The sequence below is a fragment of the Zootoca vivipara genome, chromosome 11 (assembly GCF_963506605.1).
Source record: "Zootoca vivipara chromosome 11, rZooViv1.1, whole genome shotgun sequence".
NCBI classification, from domain to species: Eukaryota; Metazoa; Chordata; class Lepidosauria; order Squamata; family Lacertidae; genus Zootoca; species Zootoca vivipara.
Genome location: NC_083286.1, coordinates 6603364 through 6623266, shown reverse-complemented (window position 1 = coordinate 6623266; position 19903 = coordinate 6603364). Strand labels below are relative to the sequence as shown.

At 42.7% G+C, this 19903-nt stretch overlaps 1 protein-coding gene across 1 annotated transcript; it reads left to right on the top strand.

The window, feature by feature from the left end:
* Nucleotides 1-8393: 8393 nt before the first annotated feature.
* LOC118076957 (splicing factor C9orf78-like) lies at nucleotides 8394-18375 on the top strand. The gene is made up of 3 exons (XM_060280206.1): nucleotides 8394-8515; nucleotides 17369-17591; nucleotides 17695-18375. The coding sequence occupies exons 1-3, from the start codon at nucleotides 8394-8396 to the stop codon at nucleotides 18373-18375; spliced, it is 1026 nt and encodes a 341-aa protein (XP_060136189.1).
* Nucleotides 18376-19903: the final 1528 nt, after the last annotated feature.

The following is a 19903-nucleotide window of genomic DNA, read 5'->3' as shown; positions in this document are numbered from 1 at the left end:
TGTATCTTTCATTATTTCCCTCGCATTTTGCTTGCCTTCTCTCCCTCTCAATTATAGTGGTCATTATATTTATTCAAGCCTAATTTCATCATCCAGGGATTGAGATACTGTAGGCACCATTGAGATCCTGTAGGCACCCCTCCTAGTGCCTGTGTGCCCATAGGTGCTGCGCTGGCAACACATAGGCACTGTATCAGAGGGTGGCCAGACTATAGAACAGAAAACAAATTTGCCTCCATATGTTGCTGGACTCCAATTCCCATCAGCTCTAGCCAGCATAGTTAGTGGTCCAGGGTGAAGGGAGTTGGAGTTCTACAGCCTTTCCATAAATCTTGATATAGGCCTGCTCAGCTAGTACTTCAGTTGACAGGATCTTAAAGAGGCAACCTCTTGACTTGGAGCCTTGAACTACCATGTGGCTTCTGCATGCCAAATCAAGCAGAGTCTAACAGGGGAAGGAAGGACCCAAGCGTGTTTGTGCACTGAGATGAAAAGACTAGAGCATGCAGACTCTGGGTTAGCGAGGTCCAGCTAATTTGACTCAGGGTCAAAGAGAGGCCTTCTGTTTCAGGAGCTGTGTAGGTTATTCCCCGTCCGACCGGTTTCAATGAGCTTGGAGGGTCTGGGAGTTCCCAAAGCAGCTTCCTCCTGAGCCGCGTCATTACAGGCTGCCTGAGGCCGGGGGGTCATGACACTAATATGCATGCAATAATGGAGATTATACCAATGGGGTTGGGGCTGTTCACAGGAAGAACCTAAAGCCGGGCAAATGATTTCAGTGGACAGGTTCACCAATAGGTCACTAGACAGCACTGAGACATTTCTCGATGGGAAGCTTGGGTTAATATCCTTCCCTCTCCAACCTTTGATTCTGACTCTTTTTGTTTTGCTTTGTCAGGCCTGTCTGTTTGGGTTTTCGTGATAAATTAGCAGATAAGCCTAGCTTGGAACATGGCTGGGTTCTTGCACAAGATTCGGGAAGAAAACGGATGTGACAGCTGCACAAGCCACTCGTTGGATGACAGTACTGCACATCTCAATGCCATCAAGAATAATTTAACATGAATGATCTGACATGCTTGGCAGAGTCTCTGAAGAAGAAGGGAAGGGAGGGACAGTGGGGGAATGGAGAAGGCACAATGTTTTGCTAACTCTGATCAAAAAGGCCTTCTATGGCTACAATTTTTCGATTTAGCCCCAGAATAGAATTCTCCGCTTGGTTAACATCATGCGGCCCACATTAACAGACTGTGTGTAGCTGCTGTTGACTAGGAAGAACAAAGGAAAATTACCTCCCCCCCCCATCTTCAAGAGTTAGTCTTCAAGAGAATTGATCGTATACTTGAAATATTCAGAAGTCATCCATAGTCAGGGTGAGGTTTCGCCGTACACTAATTCTCCTTTATTTTCCTTCTTACCAATCTTGATTCCAAAGCCAGGTTGAAGACATTTGTTACCCATATCAGACCTCACTCCTGCCCAGTTAATGATTTCAAACATTGTTCAGCTTTCTTTAAAACCAACCAACTAACCAAAAACAACCACCTTTGCTCAATAATGTTGCCTGCAGATTTTATATAAAATGACTTTAAATGGAAATAAGCAATACATTATTGAAACTTACAAGCCCTCAAATGTCCAAGTAATCATTAATGGCGTTGTTCTCCTTTTTAGTCATTTTTATTTTATCTGTAAGATGCCTTGAGTCCCTTTCAGGGGAAAAGGCAGCATATAAATACCATAGCAATAACAATAACAGAATAATTTATTGTGATAACAAATACATTTCAGAGGTTTTCCATTCATAACATTTTCCCACCAAAGTTAAGAGAAAAATATGACTAGGGAAGAGGATTTTTACTAAGATTCTGATATCCATAAATTTCAATGTTTCTTTGCTTGGAAGGGGCTTGAGATTGCATGTAAACCCCTTCATTAGTATCCATTAGTACCTAATTAATTTAGAATTAATATCTATTAATACCTACCTATTAAAGATTACCCACATCTGTAGTATGGCTGATAGAGCTAAGCTTTGTGATAAATTGTTTTCATGTTAAGTCAGTGCTTTACTAGGTATTAGTTGCTATTATTATTACAAAACATAATTTTTAGATAAATGAAGTGATAAAATATAGCCAAATAATGGGCATTATTCATCTTAAGAGTTGCTCTAGTGGAAGCCATCACAATGAGTCCTGCTAGTGCAATGGGCATTTCTCTGCTCTCTTCTCCTGTGCCCCCCCAAATCTACCCCAAAATAGCACAAAGAAATGGTGTAGGATTTGTCCTTTGTCCTTTATATGTCATTGCAGGATGAGCACTTTCAGCCAATTCATGTCCTTTATTTTTTTCCAATTTATATTAAAATTTTATCATGTATGCTTTTACAACAAATAACAGTAAGAATAATAGTGTATGGAAGTTCTATGGAAAATGCTGCCATGCGCCTCTGCTTTGAGTTTTTTAAGGACATAGCAATACTCCTGATGCGAAGATAACTCACGTTATGTATGGTAACTATTGATTGAATTGTTCTGCTCCTTTACAACATGTCTCAGAGGCTATCCCAAGTAGAAATGCTTCAAATAAACCAAATGGATTTTAAAACAAAGCCTGGGTTACCACTTTTAAAAATGAATATACCGTAACTTGATAAGCAGGACATTCCTGGTGCCTACATGAAGAGAATGCTCAGATCTGTCTGGTCACTGTTGATGGTTCTTCTAACACGGCTAGTGATGGAGGCCGTTATGCAGCGTTGATTTTTAATATAAACACTGAATATACAAGATGAAGAATAAAAACACCCTCTCCGTATGAATTATCCAGTGGCCATAGAATAGCACCTGAGATATTTTGACCTTTCTGAGTAGAAAATCACTAAGGGTAAATGGCAAGAAGCCAGAGGCAAACCATGACATTCAGGTACAACATAGCTGACAACTCTTTCTTCATATTGCATACCTTGCAGTAGAGGAATGACATATATGTTATGGACCGATATCCCTGATTTGGTTTCAACCCAAATAATTCCTTAACAGTGTTGCCTGTTAAATCAGCCAAATTATGATACAAAGGATTGGGTCTAGATGAAATGTTTGAAAATTGTTCCCTGTTTGGAATGTATTGCAAATGTAGCTAATGGTATTGTTTCTTTATTATTATTATTATTATTATTATTATTATTTGTTGGCTGTCTTTCTTATGAAAAAACGGTACATGGGGATTTGCACATGATGGATCATTGTGGGTACCTAAGAAGGTGTGAAAGATAAGATTTACTAATGTAAAAAAATTCCTTCAGTAGCACCTTAAAGACCAACTAAGTTTTTATTTTGGTATGAGCTTTCGTGTGCATGCACACTTCATCAGATACACAGATACACATTTACCGTACTAATGTGTCTGATTACTCAACTTTCTATTTGGCACCAGTATTTGAAATCCAATGATTTTTGATGTTGGAATCCAGCCTTGAATATTTGTAAGAGTTGTCACTTATGTATAGAATATTTCCCTTGATTAATCTCTTAAATAAAAATTCCTATTACCATAACCTCAGTATATGCACCTTTCTGAGACACTGGTGACAGAGTGAGATAATTTGCTATTTAATACACAAAGGTACTATTATTTAATTTACACTTGGCATTTTATATTGCCCAATAAACCATATATTTCTTTGCACAGTTTTGCATTGTCAGAAGGTACCATCCTTTTTAATAATTTGTTTTCATTCCCTGTTACAATAACATACCACAGTCAAAATAATGCCAAAAAACAACAAGCACACTTCAAGCTGTTGGCCCTTTCAATTAAAATTGGCCTTCATCGAGCCCACCTGATTAATCAACTAAGAGTGAAATTCCACCCATGTCTACTCAGAAGCAAATCCCATTTAATTCAACAGTGATTCCCTTATAAATGTGTGTAGGATTAGAGGCTAAATTTTAGATAATTAATCTACCGCTTAAAGTGATTTAAGTTTGCAGCTCTGACAAAAATTGATAACTGACATGCAGTATGTCATTTTATAGCTGACATTGATTGGATTTAGTATTTGACAGGCATTATTGGAACTCTGACAATATTTAATAAGTGGGAGTTTAAGGCATTTGGTAATTTACACTTGACAACAATAAACAAACAGATATGAAACTGCCAACACATTTAAAGAACGTCCATTAAAAAAAACCCCATTATGGTCAAATTCAAAGTTTGTAATGTAAAATCTCCATTTATGTATAACTCTAGTTCAGATTTAGATTGTTATGCAGATTACAAGGAATAACAACAAATTAAACTCAAAAGTAATGAAATGATGTTTTTATTTCTCCCCTCTTAGTCAGTTCTGAAGTTCTCCCGTATTTTACCTTTTAACCAAGTGTTCCCTCTTCTCCACTAAATTTATCCTCAAGACCAACCTCAAGACCTCAAGACCAACCTTGAAAGCAACAACCTTTCCTAAAGCATCCCAATATCACTTTTATAGCTGCATGGCAAGCAGAACCCCAGAGTCGGACACGACTGGACCTGATGGTCAGGGGCCCCTTTACCTTTAGTGTCAGATCACCCACGTCAATAGAGGTGAACACCAGGTCTAAGGCATATCTGCAACTATGAGTTGGGCCAAATTTATTCAGGGACAGCCCCACAGAGGCCATGCTTTCCATGAACTCCCAAGCGACCCCTTGTAAGGTTGTGTCGGCATGGATGTTAAAAATCCCCTAGGACAACCAAACTAGGTGTCTCCAGGAGAACATCTGCCATGACCTGAAGCAGCTCAGGCAGGGAATCCTTGGTGCAGCAGGGAGGTCAGTACACCAAAAGGAATCCTGTACTGCCCCAGAAAATACACTCAGAAAACTGGGTCTTCCCAATAGGATACCCGGTGTAAGCTAGTGACTTCCTAAAAATCACTGCAACCCCTCCTCCCCACCCATATGACCCAGGTTGCTGTGCGTACGAGAAACCTGGTGGATAAGCAGTGGCAAAAGGACAGGCCCATCTGTTTCATCCAACCAAGCCTCTGCCACACATGCCCGGTCAAGTCCTCCACCCACGATCAAGTCGTGAATGGCAGTGGTCTTATGAATCATTGACCTGGCATTGCACAGGAGCACCTTCAGGCATAGCTGCCAAGTTATCCCTTTTTTAAAGGGATTTTCCCTTATGCTGAATAGGCTTTCTCGCAAGAAAAGGGAAAACTTGGCAGCTATGACCTTCAGGTCATGTGGGAATCCCTTGCTGATTCCAGTATCCATCTGGTCAAGACCAGATGCGGAGGCAGGGATAGTCCTCAAACAATGACTAAACCTGCCTCCTCAGTAATGACATGGTCTGGTCTTAGCGTAATTCCTCCTCCTACCCGTGATCACTGAGATCGGTTGTCCCAGTGCATGCCCCCCTGTGGAACCTGCCCCAGCCATTCTGTTGGCTGGGGCCCACTCCCAGGCAGCCCTGACCATCTCCCCTTAAAAACCAAATAAAAACTGTATAAAGCAAGAGAAACTAATTAAAAGCAAACCAAAAAACAATACAGTTATATTAAAAGTTAAACTAATCCCCAGCCCCAACTAAATGTTAATCCCACCCCAACAGAGCAAAAACCAAACCATGAGCCAAAACTTTAAACACAACAAATTAAAACTATTTAAAAACATTTAAAAAGCAGTCACTGAAGTAGGGCAGGGTGAGCCTGGGCCCCGCCCCCCAAGCCAGATGGAAAGGGCCTTGCAGGGAGTGGCCTTCAGCACTCACAGCTGTTAGGTTGCTAGACTAAGATCTGGGTGACCCGAGTTCTAGTTCCCATTCAGCAATGAATGACCTTGGGGCAGTCATTGTCTCTTAGCCTCACAGGGTTGTTGTGAGAATAAAATGGGGAGAGGAGAACCACCTTAAGTTCCTTGGAGAAAGGTAATAAAATGAAACAAAGATTTATAAATAAATAAATAAATAAATAGATCTTGCATCAGATATTCCGCTACCATACAGAAGTCTGGATTGGATAAGCATGTGTTTATCTCTTTCTCTCTGAAATGGATGTGACTTTAAAGTGGTTTGGCTGCCTGCTGTGTCATATCTGCTGGGTGAAGGGGGGGGGGGGCGGATCTTGATATGAAAGCTGCATGCAGGGAAGAACACACCACTTCCCTCTGTAGTTTGTTCCAATTACCTTGGGTATAAAATTTGTTCCTGCCAGCCATTTTGACTCCCCCCACCCACTAGCTATAATTTCTAACTAAATGGATGGGTGAGTCTGTCCTCCCTGGCAGAGAGCCTGCTCGAGGAAATGGGATTAGGGAAACCATCTGAAATGCAAGTCAGAGATTGAGTACCACCAGCCCTTGAAAATAATGGCAAGCAGTTTAGATTTGATTAACCGTGCAAAGAGGAGCCAATGGGAGGTGTTCAATGAAAAGAGTGAAAGGGTCAGATCAACAGCAAGAAAATAATTACTCGCTAATTGACAGCACTCAATAATTGGTAATACGCCTCCCAACATTAATATGAGTTAGCAAGGCACTACTTCTCCTTCTCCTTCTTTTTTTTTAAAGAGTTCAGCTTTATATTCTGAATTCCCATTCAGTAATGGAATGATCGCCCCTGTGAATATTTTTCTTGATTCCTATTTAGAGAGAAGGCAGCAATCCAAGCACAGCAGCCTTGTCTACTGTGCCACGGCATTTTGTACTGACAAACATTCTAATAAATCAACTGAGGCATGGCATATTTCATTTGGATCCTAATTGCAGTTCTCTCTCATTATTGATATTAATGACCCAGTGGTTCTAACAGTTAAGTGACGAACTGAGCAGACAGTATGGCCCATAAGCTTAGCTGCTTTCTTTCTTTCAAAGATTCAAATGTGAATTTGAATATGCATGCAAATTGGAGCCTAAAAGAAATGGTTGCCTTTCAGCACTATTGAGTTAGCTCATTTTATTGGAAATCAAAGTAACATTAACAAGGCAGTGTGTCTCAGCCACAGCATTTAATAGTGCCTCATCTTCACCGACTGTACTAGGTGTCACTAAAGGAGCTATTAGCAGGCTCCATGGTTTAACAAGGAGAGCTTTTTTCTGTCTTCTTCTCAAATCTCTTCTATTTAGATAATTAACAGTTTCTATTATATATATATATTAACTCAGTGGGAGAAAACAAAATTGCTGCTTGAATGCAACCCTCTCTTGAATACACAAAAATAAATTTCCTTAGGCTAGGTTGAAATCCATCCCCACTGAAATATATTGCTACAGTTTTAATGAGCCCAGCCAATTCTGAATTTGAAACCTGCATTGCTTATATCAGGGGTGGGCAGCCAGAAAAGAAAAGAAAAAGTTGAATGCTGCAGTACCTTGGAGGCTGAATACTGGGATTGCAATCAAAAGTAGGCAGGGCTTGAGTCAAAAGTGGGGGGTGTTAAGACTCCCAAAATGGGTGGTGCTTGGACCAAAAGGGACCACCCCATTCTCTCTCCTGGCTGCCACTCTTTTTTCTCTTTCTGGCACTCCTCTCCCTCTCCCTCCCTCTTCCTTCTGTGCCATCCCTCTTTCCCCTCTCCTTGCCAGCTGCATCTAATGAGGCCAAGGGCTGCATATGGCTGAAGGTTGCTGACCCCTAGTCTATGTAGTTAAGCAGAAAAATGGATGTGATGATACTAAGCAATATTCTTATTTACACACAGCTTCATGCCTGCATTTTTACTTTTGTAGCTCTGCTTTTTTGTCTGTTCTCAAATTTAATATGAGTTATTATGTGTTGCCACACATGACAATTGTTTTACAATCTTTCTCTTCCTGCTTGAAAATGCAGACTTCCAGGAAGAATGTCCCAAGGTTCTTCTGGTTAATTTGTGCCATGTCCAGCTGTCCTACCAATGTCCTGGAATCCAGCATTTTCTGTTTTCTGCAACTAGTCCTTTAAAGGTGAACACGCTGGGTGACAGTATTGTGTAGTGCCACAGTGTACTGGTGGCACTAAATGTAAGATTTATTTATTATAACAGGATCAGGTCACATCGCTTCTACTAATGCAACATCATATTCTAAGATAGATTCCTGTATTTTTTTAAAAAATAAAATCTTATTTCACATATCCTAAAATGTAGAGTTCAAAACAAGATATAGTTCCTTTCTTGATCCATTGAGGTCATTTTGAATTTCAACACTTGAAAGTTACTTTGTTCCCTTCCAATCCTGAAATCTGCAGTAAAATATTTGCCAAGCGTTTTTGCTGAAGGCACTGAAGTTCTGGTATATTCTCCCTGTGGAGATTCATCAGCCTTGCTCTTTACTATCTGTTAGAAATGAATGGAGAATGCTTTTATTTCCTCAGGCTCTTCATCAGGGCCAGCCCAAGAAGTTTTGCTTCCATTGGTGAAGCCCAAGATGACGCCCTCTCGACTCTGTGTTTCAGAGCCAACTCGACTGGTAGCTGAACCTTATTTCAGCACTGCTGACAGAACAGCATCTTCTGGGCAGCAGGATAGCATAATGGTGCAGGGTACGAAGTGAGGCACACAGCTCTGTTCCCAAACTGCTCATTGCTGTTGCTCACCCCCAGAATCTCCCACCTGAGGTGGCTGCCTCATTCCGTCTAATAGTAGGGCTGGCCCTCCTTTTAAAGTTCCACTCTGCTGCTGTTTTTTATTTGACTTCTACCGTAAGTGACTGATGCTCTTAATTGTTTGCAATTTTTTGCAATACAAAAAATTAGGGCAGACTTCAACTACCTTCTCCCATTTCCACAAGAATTTCCATGCATGTAATGCAGCCTCCCTTTGTCTGCCCCCTGTGCCCTCCTCAAATCTGCTCCAGAGGGTCAGGGGAGCCCCTGGAACAGATTTAGGGAGTGCATGAGGGGAAGGGGGACAATGTTCTGTGGTACAAGCGTATATCCTTGCGCTGATGTAACAATAGACTTAGCACCATGGTGGTAGTTCTCTTTTGTGGTTAAGCTACTCTGATTGCTGTATGAGCAGAATAATGAGACCTAAAGGTAAAGGTAAAGGGACCCCTGACCATCAGGTCCAGTCGTGTCCGACTCTGGGGTTGTGGCGCTCATCTCGTGTTATTGGCCGAGGGAGCCGGCGTACAGCTTCCGGGTCATATGGCCAGCATGACAAAGCTGCTTATGGCGAACCAGAGCAGTGCACGGAAACGTTGTTTACCTTCCCACTGGAGCGGTCCCTATTTATCTACTTGCACTTTGACATGCTTTTGAACTGCTAGGTTGGCAGGAGCTGGGACCGAGCAACGGGAGCTCACCCCATTGCAGGGATTCGAACCGCCAACCTTCTGATCAGCAAGCCCTAGACTCTGTGGTTTAACCCACAGCGCCACCTGGGTCCCTATATAATGAGACCTAAATTTTAAAATTATACTCGTTTCATCCTGATGCAAGCAGCAGTTATTTCACAGCAGAGTTGTAGTTTTGTTTGCAGATTGATCAATCTGCAACAGAGTGGATTGATGGCTTTGTGGGCAGAACTTGCCCTTCGCCTGAGCTGTAAGTACAGTGCACAGTCTATTTTCTTGTGGGTAGGGAGGGAGGGTAGAGTGCTGTGGAGACAGATGAAATTTCTTTGGCTGCTTATAAATATATTAATTAAGATGCAGGCAACCATCTTAAGAGAACAGGTGCTGGTCATTGAGGTAGCGTCACATTCTCAGAAGCAAAACAGCAGGATTGTTTGGTTTTTCCATGCTGTGGCCCATTTGTAAGCCACCAGCAGAGCATGCTGGGTGTGTCTTACCCACAGGCCACTCATGCTAATGGAAGAATGCTCTTAATGCCACCAAGCTTGTGCTTAGGTCCTTCTTACAGGTTTTCCACTGGCATCTGGTTGGCTACTGTGAGAATAGGATGCTGAACTAGATGGGCCATTGGCCTGATCCAGCAAGCTCTTGCGTTTTCTTCTTTTCAGATAGCTCCAGAAACAGAAAAGTAGCTCTCATTGCCTATTAGCAAATGAGAAAGTTACACACAAACTATGGTCCCTCAACAGCACGCAAAAAGCATTCTTGCCATAATATATGTCTGCAGAACTTAACTCCAACTAACAATAACACCCACAACGTAACTGGCTGTGTTTAACTATATGAATTCTTTATTCATCATATAAACATACCTCTTTTCATCTTATCAAATTAAGTAGAAGCAATTAAAGACCAACATTTTGAATAGGGAATACAAATAGATCAGTTCTTATATACATAATGTCGAAATAGAAGCTTTTTTGTGTGTTCCACGTATGTCTTTATGAATACAAGTGTCAGACGTGACAACTTTAAGAAGCAGTACTTGCAGAAAATGAACTTTTTCTTTGTAATGTTCCACATGTGCCTTTGCAAAGTATAGTTGTTGTATGCAGTTGCTGTATGCAGGTATCAGATGAAAGATACGAAAAATCTTAACATATGCCTTTGTAAAATATAGTTACTATGTGCCGGTATCGGGCGAAAGAACTTCCCGGAATAATACCTTGTTTTGCCCTGCCAGGCTTCATCAGCCGTGCATACTCTAAATAATACAGATAAACATAATAATGTAGGTTTTTTTTGAGTATGCACAAGTTCTGCCAGAAGAATTAGTACATGTAACTGGTGATATTGCAGAACTGATCTTAAAAGGTGGCCTGGTGTTGCCTGTGCTTTTTCTTCCTTTCAAAATCCTGAAATGTGTTATTATCTAAAGTAAATAAGAACAAAATATGTACAGCTTTGATGTAAGTAATAATTGAAATATGCTTGTTTGCACAGTACTTTGAGTACTACCAAAAAAAAAGGTGTGTTCCTGCTAAGATTATATGCATAAAGTCATAAGACTTGGCTCAATATATAAACAAAAATTAGCACAGACACTCTAAGAATATAAGAATAGTTTCTTAGATCAGGCCAGTAGCCCATCAAGTGCAGCATCCTTCTCAACAGCAACAGCACTCTTCCCTCCAGGGTTTCCAGCCCTGCCTCTGACAGCAAAGGGAGAACACAGCCACCATGTTTAGTAGCTAGAGATAGTCTTATCCTTCATGAATTTGCCACTTTAAAATCCTCTTTTTGTGGGGATGATTAGGGAGGCAGGAGAGGATATATTATTTAATGATATCCTTTCTAACTTGCGCTAGCAAGTTCCATATTCTAGCAGAGTTCCAAACATCCCCCTTTTTAAATTATGCAGCGATCAGCTTGTTGCTGACTCATCTGAGTCTTACTATTAAAGATTCCTTCCTGGTAAAATCCCTTCTAATCCCTCTTAAAAAACAAGACTCTGATTAACATTAATATAAAAGTAGTTAATAATAATATAAAAGTAGTTAATATTCACATGTAGTGGAAGTCTGTCCCAGCCCAGGAGGAAACAGGAAGTCATTCTCCTGAGTGCTATGAAACATCCCCTAACAAGTCCACTGTAGGAATGTTGTACAGTACTTGACTGCAGTTTTACACCCCACACTTTTAACTACAGCAACTTGGGTTTAAGGTGCTACATGGACAAAGAAAATAATAATAATAATCTGTTTTAAAGAACTTCAGGAAGTTCTATTCCTGTGTCATTTCTTAGTCTTGTTTTTCATGTGCTTTTGCCATGGGAAGCAACAAACGTTCCAGCGGATGTAATGCTTTGCCCATAACTCTTTGCTATGAGATTGTGTTAAGAGCTAGAGGGGGAAAGCTGTTTCCTCTTGTTTCTGGACCAGCCACATGACGTCATCCTGGGCAATTCTCCTTTCAAATACAGGCTCCTTTTTGATAGGCTGAGAACAACCTGAGCTCAGTGCTTCTACCAAAGTTGAGTAATGGAGTGTGTTCAGCTATAGTGCTTTGTCGTGCACTTTCCCCCCTCTTAATTTATAGATCTAGTTACTGCAAAGTGCAAGAAATGTTAAATCCATATTGGATCTACCTATTTTCAGTCCTCTTGGGCTGTACAATAAAACATCCGCTGCCAGCTGACGTATGAATAGGGAGGGCGCGCCTGGGCCTTTGATTTATGCCTCCCCAAATGGCAAAAGTGTCCAGGATACAACTCCCAATAGATGCTTTAGACTGGAACATAGAGAAGTATTTAGGGGGCAGGAAGTTTACGTTGTCTTTCTATTATTGTTTATGAATGAGGAAATTCATAAGCAATAAAGAATGTTGTTGCACTTTAACCTTCATTCAATCTTAACCAAAAAATTTTACACTAACAGGTTTGGGTGTGTTTTTAGTACTCCAGTGAGATTTCCAATGTCTATTGGGGGAGATTTCAGACCCTAGGAATGTTTTTTGTGTCTGTAGTGTCAGATGAAGTGTGCTTGACAAAACCAGAACATACAGAGCCAGAAAACAATGATTTGGAGGTGGTAAAATCATTCTGTGCAGTAAATACTCGTGCATATTGAATAAATAATAGAATCGTAGAGTTGGAAGGGACCCTGAGGGTCATCTAGTCCAACCCCCTAGAATGCAGGAATCTCAGCTAAAGCATCCCTGACAGATGGCCATCCAACCTCTGCTTAAAAGCCTCCAGTGAAGGGGAGTCCACCCCCTCCCGAGGGAGTCCGTTTCATGGTCTTGATAAAGAGCTACCCAACATTGCAGATAACTGAAGGTCCAATGGCGAAATGCACCACTAATACAATTCTATAATGAGAGCCCTGTAATGTAACGAACAAACTCTGAAGGATGGGATCTTGTCCCTTTTAAAAATTATTATTATAAAGCCTATGGATTATTTTTCTCCCCTGCTACAGACGCCGTGGAGAGGAGAGAGAACTTTAAGGATTCCTCATTTATCTTGTTTTCCTGTTTAAGTTTCGAGTTCTTGCAGAGTTCAGGTGTAATCACAGCCTTCTGTTGCAACAGGAACCACCATCTGCTGAGGCATTCTGTAAGCAATCTAACATCTCCCTAGAGATAGTTTAGCATTCAATTCACAAAGAAGGATGGCAGGGACATGTAAACAAAAGGAGACAACTGAAACAGTGAAGAATGGGCTGTGCTCTAAAGATTCAATATGTTCCTTTATAGTGGAAAAAGCCTGTAATGCCATAAAAGCCTAGCAGAGAGTTCTGATGTATTAATTGTTTTCCCCCTGCCTCCTCCCTTCTGTGGCTCCATTAGAGAGTTGAAAGTAACAACCTGGGGTTCTCCGCAGCACTCAAATGCTGGCGTTGATAGAAATCTGGTGCATGCCCCTGGTTCTTGCCCGTATGTGACCTTCTGAGGTATGGTAAGGAAAACAATTAAGGTTTTTCATCGCAAGTGTTTCCAGAAAGCAACTAGTTGAGGAAGTCTGAGGTAACTCAACCACAAAGCCTTTTTTTAAAACAAAGGTTAGCACGTGGCCTTTGCTTTCTCTTTTGTTTTAGCTAAGCTATCTATTAACCTTCTTGTACTTCCGTGGGACGTGGGTGGCGTTGTGGGTTAAACCACAGAGCCTAGGGTTTGGTGATCAAAAGGTTGGTGGTTCGAATCCCTGCATTGGGGGTGAGCTCCCATTGCTCAGTCCCAGCTCCTGCCAACCTAGCAGTTCGAAAGCATGTCAAAGTGCAAGTAGATAAATAGGGACCGCTCCGGCGGGAAGGTAAACACCATTTCCGTGCGCTGCTCTGGTTCGCCAGAAGCAGCTTTGTCATGCTGGCCACATGACCCGGAAGCTGTCTGCAGACAAACGCCGGCTCCCTCGGCCTATAGAGCGAGATGAGCGTCGCAACCCCAGAGTCGGACACGACTGGACCTGATGGTCAGGGGCCCCTTCACCTTTACCTTTACTTCCAAGTAGAATGATAAGAAGCATAGCTGTCAAGTTCTCCCTTTTTTAAAAAAAGGAAATTCCCTTATGCTGAATAGGCTTCCTCGTGAGAAAAGGGAAAACTTGACAGCTATGATAAGAAGTGTAGATTTAAAAACCACACACGTTCAAATGGGTGAATTGGAGATTCTAATATCTATTCATAATTTTGTATATGAACTGTCCTGGTAGGACGGCCCTTGCAGAGGGCAGTGTGAATTGGACACCTCAGGCAGCTGACTTTGCCTGTCAGGAAAGTGCAGCTATTAAATTGTTGTTGTTGTTGTTGTTGTTGTTGTTGTTGTTGTTGTTGTTGTTGTTGTTGTTGTACTTCTTTTGCCTCTGGGAAGTGGGCGGGTGCTTGCTGGATTTTGTGCCCCAGGTACCAAAATAACTTTGCATTCCTTGGCTGAGATGGGGTGTGGTGACCATTTGCTTTTCCATCCCAGGAAGGAAGGGGGAAAAAAGGTCATTGAATGCTCCTCGTAATGATGGTATTATTCTGGTTTAATCATAGCTGCCAAGTTTTCCCTTTTCTCGCGAGGAAGCCTATTCAGCATAATGGAAAATCCCTTAAAAAAAGGGATAACTTGGCAGCTATGGGTTTAATGCAGAATGTAAAGATGTAATGTAGCATAGGTAGCCCATCATTCATGTATTTGCAGTAAGATTTGTTTTGCAAGTCACTTTGAGTTTTTTAAACAGCATAAATATAAATATAAACAGTAATAAGTATTAACAATTGTAATTTGCAGTATGCAAACAGGAATGCACAAACGTTCTGGTGCAATAAACCTACTGGTTTCATCTACTCCTAATGTGTAGTGCCTAGTACATAGCTGGGATGAGCAAGTCGTTGCAAGTGTTAGGGATCAAATCTATTTGCCTAAAGACTGTGCTGATGCTGTGGGAAATTGGATTGTCAGGGAACTGAGCAATGTTTTGTTCCGGGGAAAGCAAGATTTTCCTCCTGTAAATGAGTCCTGTTGTGATCTGGAATGCTATGTTGATGCTCTGAGAGGTGTTTCCCAGGCACCTATAGCTGAATGCTCTCCTGCTAACCCCACTCAAGGGGAAAGAGGGAGAAAAGGGAACACTTGTATCAATCCCTCAAAACACTATACAGTGGTACCTCTGGTTACAAACGCTTCTGGTTACAAACGCTTCAGGTTATGAGCTCTGCTAACCCGGAAGTAGCTGCTCCTGGTTGCGAACTTTGCCCCAGGATGCGAACGGAAATCGCGCGCCATTAGCGAAAGTGTGCCTCAGGATTAGAACAGTTTCAGCTTAAGAACGGACCTCCGGAACGAATTAAGTTCGTAACCAGAGGGGTAGCCACTGCCGAGGCTCTGCCTTCCCAGCAGGAATGCCCAACCATTTTGTGAAATTCTCTCTCATATCCTCCCGCTCTTACAGACGTCTTTCTTCCATTTTTTAATAAAACAATAAACAGGATATAAACAGGATAGGACATTCATTGAGGACAGTTTTCTACCTGCATAAAGACTTTAAATTGAGTAATTTTTGGACACTTATCTTTTTTTATGCATTGGGAAAGTAGTTGTGAAAAATGCATAAAGAAAATGTTACTGTGGAGAATTGGAAATTGCACAATATTTCCTCAGTGAATTTTAAGATGACACTTAACAGAGCATTGTCAAACCCGTTGGGAAAATTCCTGGCACTATCTTGTCAGCCCGAAGCATTAAGTGGTCCTTCATTTCTTCTTCTAATGACAGAAAAATGTTTTGTGTAGATTTATTGGAGAAGAGGCAGACTGATACCTCGTGTAACTGGTTGATGCTGAAATATAGCTTGGACAGTGTGCTATGACTGAAAGCAAATGGCAGAAATATCTCTTAGAGGTGAACCCTGAAGCACAGCTTTCTTTGGTCACGAGAGGCCATAAGTCACCGAATGCAGAAGGGGCTTGCTTCAAAATAAAGGGTCCACAATTTTAATTCTGCTGTGCTGTGTGAAAGCCCAGGGAAGATTCAGACATCACAGAATAACACCATGGCTTCTTTCAGTCTCACAGTGCGGCAGCAACATCTCTATGCCCCCCCCCAATAAAAAATTTCAGATATTGCCGTACTCTGAGATGACCATTCATCTCAGCACACAGCAGCCATATTTGCATGTGAACTGGTTGCATATAGCAATCGCCAGTGGCAGCACTGATGCTTGGACAGAGTGAGGCCACCTCAGACAGTAGATGCTGGTGTGTATGGGGTGTGTGTGATGACACTGCCCCGCCATTTATCTGGAGCCCCTTAGCTCTTCCCCTCTGTTGGAGGGTAGAGCTCTGTGTGCCACACAGCTGCCTCTACCTACTAGACTAGCCTGCTGACCCCCAATGCTGTTGGGGAAGCCCATTGCCACTATTGAAGTACAGTGGTACCTCGGGTTAAGAACTTAATTCGTTCTGGAGGTCCGTTCTTAACCTGAAACTGTTCTCAACCTGAGACACCACTTTAGCTAATGGGGCCTCCTGCTGGCCCCGTGCCGCCGGAGCACGATTTCTGTTCTCATCCTGAAGCAAAGTTCTTAACCTGAGGTACTATTTCTGGGTTAGCGGAGTCTGTAACCTGAGGCGTTTGTAACCTGAAGCATTTGTAACCCAAGGTACCTCTGTATTTCTGGGTTAGCAGAATCTGTAACCTGAAGCGTCTGTAACCTGAGGTCATAGCTATCAAGTTCTCCCTTTTTAAAAGGGAAATTCCCTTATGCTGAATAGGCTTCCTCGTGAGAAAAGGGAAAACTTGACAGCTATGCCTGAGGTACCACTGTAAACCTTAACTTCCAGTCCAGCTGGCTTCTGGACTGCTATCGGGTAGCAAAATGTTTTGGGCCAGCCCTGGTCACGACCGCCATGCAGTGAAGAAACTGAAAATACAGGGGCTCCTCTCTCAGTTCCATAGTAAGAATCCCATTTCACACCCCATTTGGTTTTGCCTGGATGAAGTCACAGGAGTTGACAGTGCATGGATATGCATGTAATTTGACTGACCATGGTACAGCAGTCTGGCTCAACCCATATTTTTGGTCTCATTGTGTCACAGTCTGGACACACATTGAACCACCATAGTCCTTGCTAACATGCTCAAAACTGCCGGAAAAGGGTCAAGCTAGATGTGATGTTATTCCAGCGACTGGCCCTAGCATGCTTGTTCTTGCTATACTAAAGCACAGCCTTTCCCAGCCGCTGCCACCACAACCTGGACCAAGACTAGGGGCATGGAGGAAAGTGTGTGTGTTTACCCTTAACCCCTGCTTGCCATGGTCCCAATGTGCCTCAGGGCCTCTGTGGCTGGATTTGCCCTGGGAGAGAAGCTGAGACTGGCTGCTATTTAATAATAATAAAAAAGGAAGCATGCATGAACCAGTCATGTGCTTAATGTCACCTATAGCTTGCTATAAGTTAACAATATTAATCAGGCCTGTCTCCTCTGACCCCAATTTCAGATTGAACCTTAACGTTCTAAATCTTCCTATTTGGGCAATCATCAGAAAGTTGGGGAAGGGCAAACAATATCTTATTAGTGGATTGGTGGTGGTCATCTTTTGTTGCACTTTTGTCTAACAGGGAAGGAATTAGGGTCCGCCGCCAACGCAACCGAGGACAAGCCTGCAGGGATGCCTTCCGTCGGAGGAAGGTGGACTCTGAGGATGATGATGATGCGCAGGTCACCGAGGAGGTCCAGCTAAAACTAGAGGAAGCAAAAGAATTGCAGAGTCTAAGGAGGAGACCAAATGGAGTGGGTGCGGCTGCTCTGCTCGTGGGGGAGAAACTACAAGAAGAAACTGTGGCCCTCCTGATGTTTTGGCCTACAACTCCCATGATCCCTAGCTAACAGGACCAGTGGTCGGGGAAGATGGGAATTGTAGTCCAAAACATCTGGAGGGCCAAAGTTTGAGGATGCCTGCTTTAAAATAAAGACTGGTGGAAAGGTGGACATGAAGAAACTGAAAGAACGGGGCAAGGCCAGGATCAGCGAAGAAGAGGACCTCAACCTCGGGACTTCTTTTGCTGCAGAGACCAACAGGAGGGATGAAGATGCTGATATGAGTGAGTACATTGAAACCGAGCTGAAGAAAAGGACGGGAATTGTGGAAAATGAGGAACAGAAAGTGAAGCAGAAGAACCCAGAGGACTGTCTGTATGAGCTGCCTGAGAACACTCAGGTCTCTTCAGCTAAGAAGACTGAGGAGATGCTGTCCAATCAGATGCTGAGCGGCATTCCAGAGGTGGACCTCGGAATTGAAGCTAAGATCAAAAACATCGTTTCTACCGAGGAGGCCACCACGCGATTGCTGGCTGAGCAGCAGAACAAAAAGAAAGACAGCAAAACCTCATTTGTCCCAATGAACATGGCTGTCAACTACGTCCAGCACAACAGATTTTATCACGAAGAGCTGGATGCACCAGTACGGAGAAACAAAGAAGAACCCAAAGCCCGTCCCCTCAGGGTGGGAGGCACTGAGAAACCACAACCTGAGAGGTCCCCACCAAATCGCAAACGCGGCTCAGATGAGAAGGCTACCAACGACTATCACTATGAGAAGTTCAAGAAGATGAACAGGCGGTACTGAGGCTGGCTTTTCTAGAACACAAAAATTCCTCTTCAGAGAGGGCAAATGCACAAGGGACTTTGAAAAGGTGGGGGTTCACTTAGAATCATCCCTGCAAGTGGGAACTTTTTTTGTAAACAGCTTTGATGTTTTTGCACTCAAGCAGTGTATATGTTTTATGAAATAAAAGAAATAAAATCAACTCTTGATAAAAGGTGGGCATTATAAATAATCTAATTCAAGATTATTGAGGTTGCAGCCCCCCATTGTGGCTGTAGTGGGTAAGGGTATTGTACTACAGGGCTGCGTAAACTGTGGCCCTCCAACTTCCATCAGCCCCAGCCAGCATGGACAGTGCTCAAGGAGGATATGATTTGTAGTCTAGCACATAGCGGCCAAGTACCCCGTTTTCCCCGGGAAACCCCCATTTTTACTTACCTTTTCCCGGTGGTCCCCCGTATCACTTCTTCTCCCGTTTTTCTCCGTTATTTTCTCCTGCCGGCGGCCATTTTTTTTCTTTCTAATTTGCCTTTCTATGGGCACCAAAAATGGCTGCCACCGGCTTCAAAAGTTGCATCTACACATGCCCGGAAGTGCATAGACGCGACTTCCGGTGTCGCTCTGCCCATCGATGGGCACCAAAAATGGCCGCCGCCGACACCGGAAGTTGTGTCAATGCACTTCCTGACATGCGTAGAAGCGACTTTCGAAGCCGGCGGTGGCCATTTTTGGTGCCCATAGAAGGGCAAAGCGACACCGGAAGTTACGTCGATGCAACTTCCAGTGTCACATGGCTGCCGGTCCCGGATTCTGCAGTCCGGGACTTGGAAGGTAAGGTCCAGCAGCCTCTGGAGTGCCACAGTTTCCTCGCCCCAGTCCTGCCAGTTTGCTAATGTTCTACCTAGTGTAATGCCTAATTGAATAATCCCCTCCATTTGTTCTATCTCCACAGCTAGAGGCAGTAACATTTCTGAGTACCAGTTGCTGACAACCACAGGAAGGGAGAGGGCTCTAGTCAGCTTGAGGGTTTCCCAAAGGCATCTGGGTGGCCACTGATAACAGGATGCTCGACTAGATGTGCCATTGGCCCAATCCACCAGGCATTTCTTATGTACTTAGTTAAATCCTAGTGAATATTCATAGAATACTATGATGGAGCAAGCAGCAACTTGGGCTTTCTTGAGTTCTGCTAACAAAGTTTTCACCCCTTGCTTTTTCCTGCAAGACCAATTGCAGTCGTTAACAGTTGTCAACAGGTTTACCACTCCTATCAGCCAATCATCCATTCCCACCACCCTTCTGAGTAATACCCCTCCCCACCCTCTGACTATACATAAGGGTCTGGTGACTTCTGTTTCAGTGTATCTGAAGAAGTGTGCATGCACACGAAAGCTCATACCTATTCTCTAAGGTGCTACTGGAAGGATATTATTTTTTTTGTTTTGTCTACGTCAGACCATCACGGCTACCTACCTGTAAAAAGTTTTAAATTGCATTTATGAAAATGCCTGGTGATTCTGTATGACCCACAAGGTAAAAAATAGCATCT

Coding starts and splice junctions, on each gene's coding strand:
- LOC118076957 (XM_060280206.1), top strand. CDS start 8,394: ATGACGCCCTCTCGACTCTGTGTTTCAGAGCCAACTCGACTGGTAGCT. Junction 8,516..17,368: donor ATAATGGTGCAGGGTACGAA/GTGAGGCACACA, acceptor TTTGTCTAACAG/GGAAGGAATTAGGGTCCGCC. Junction 17,592..17,694: donor AACTACAAGAAGAAACTGTG/GCCCTCCTGATG, acceptor GGAGGGCCAAAG/TTTGAGGATGCCTGCTTTAA.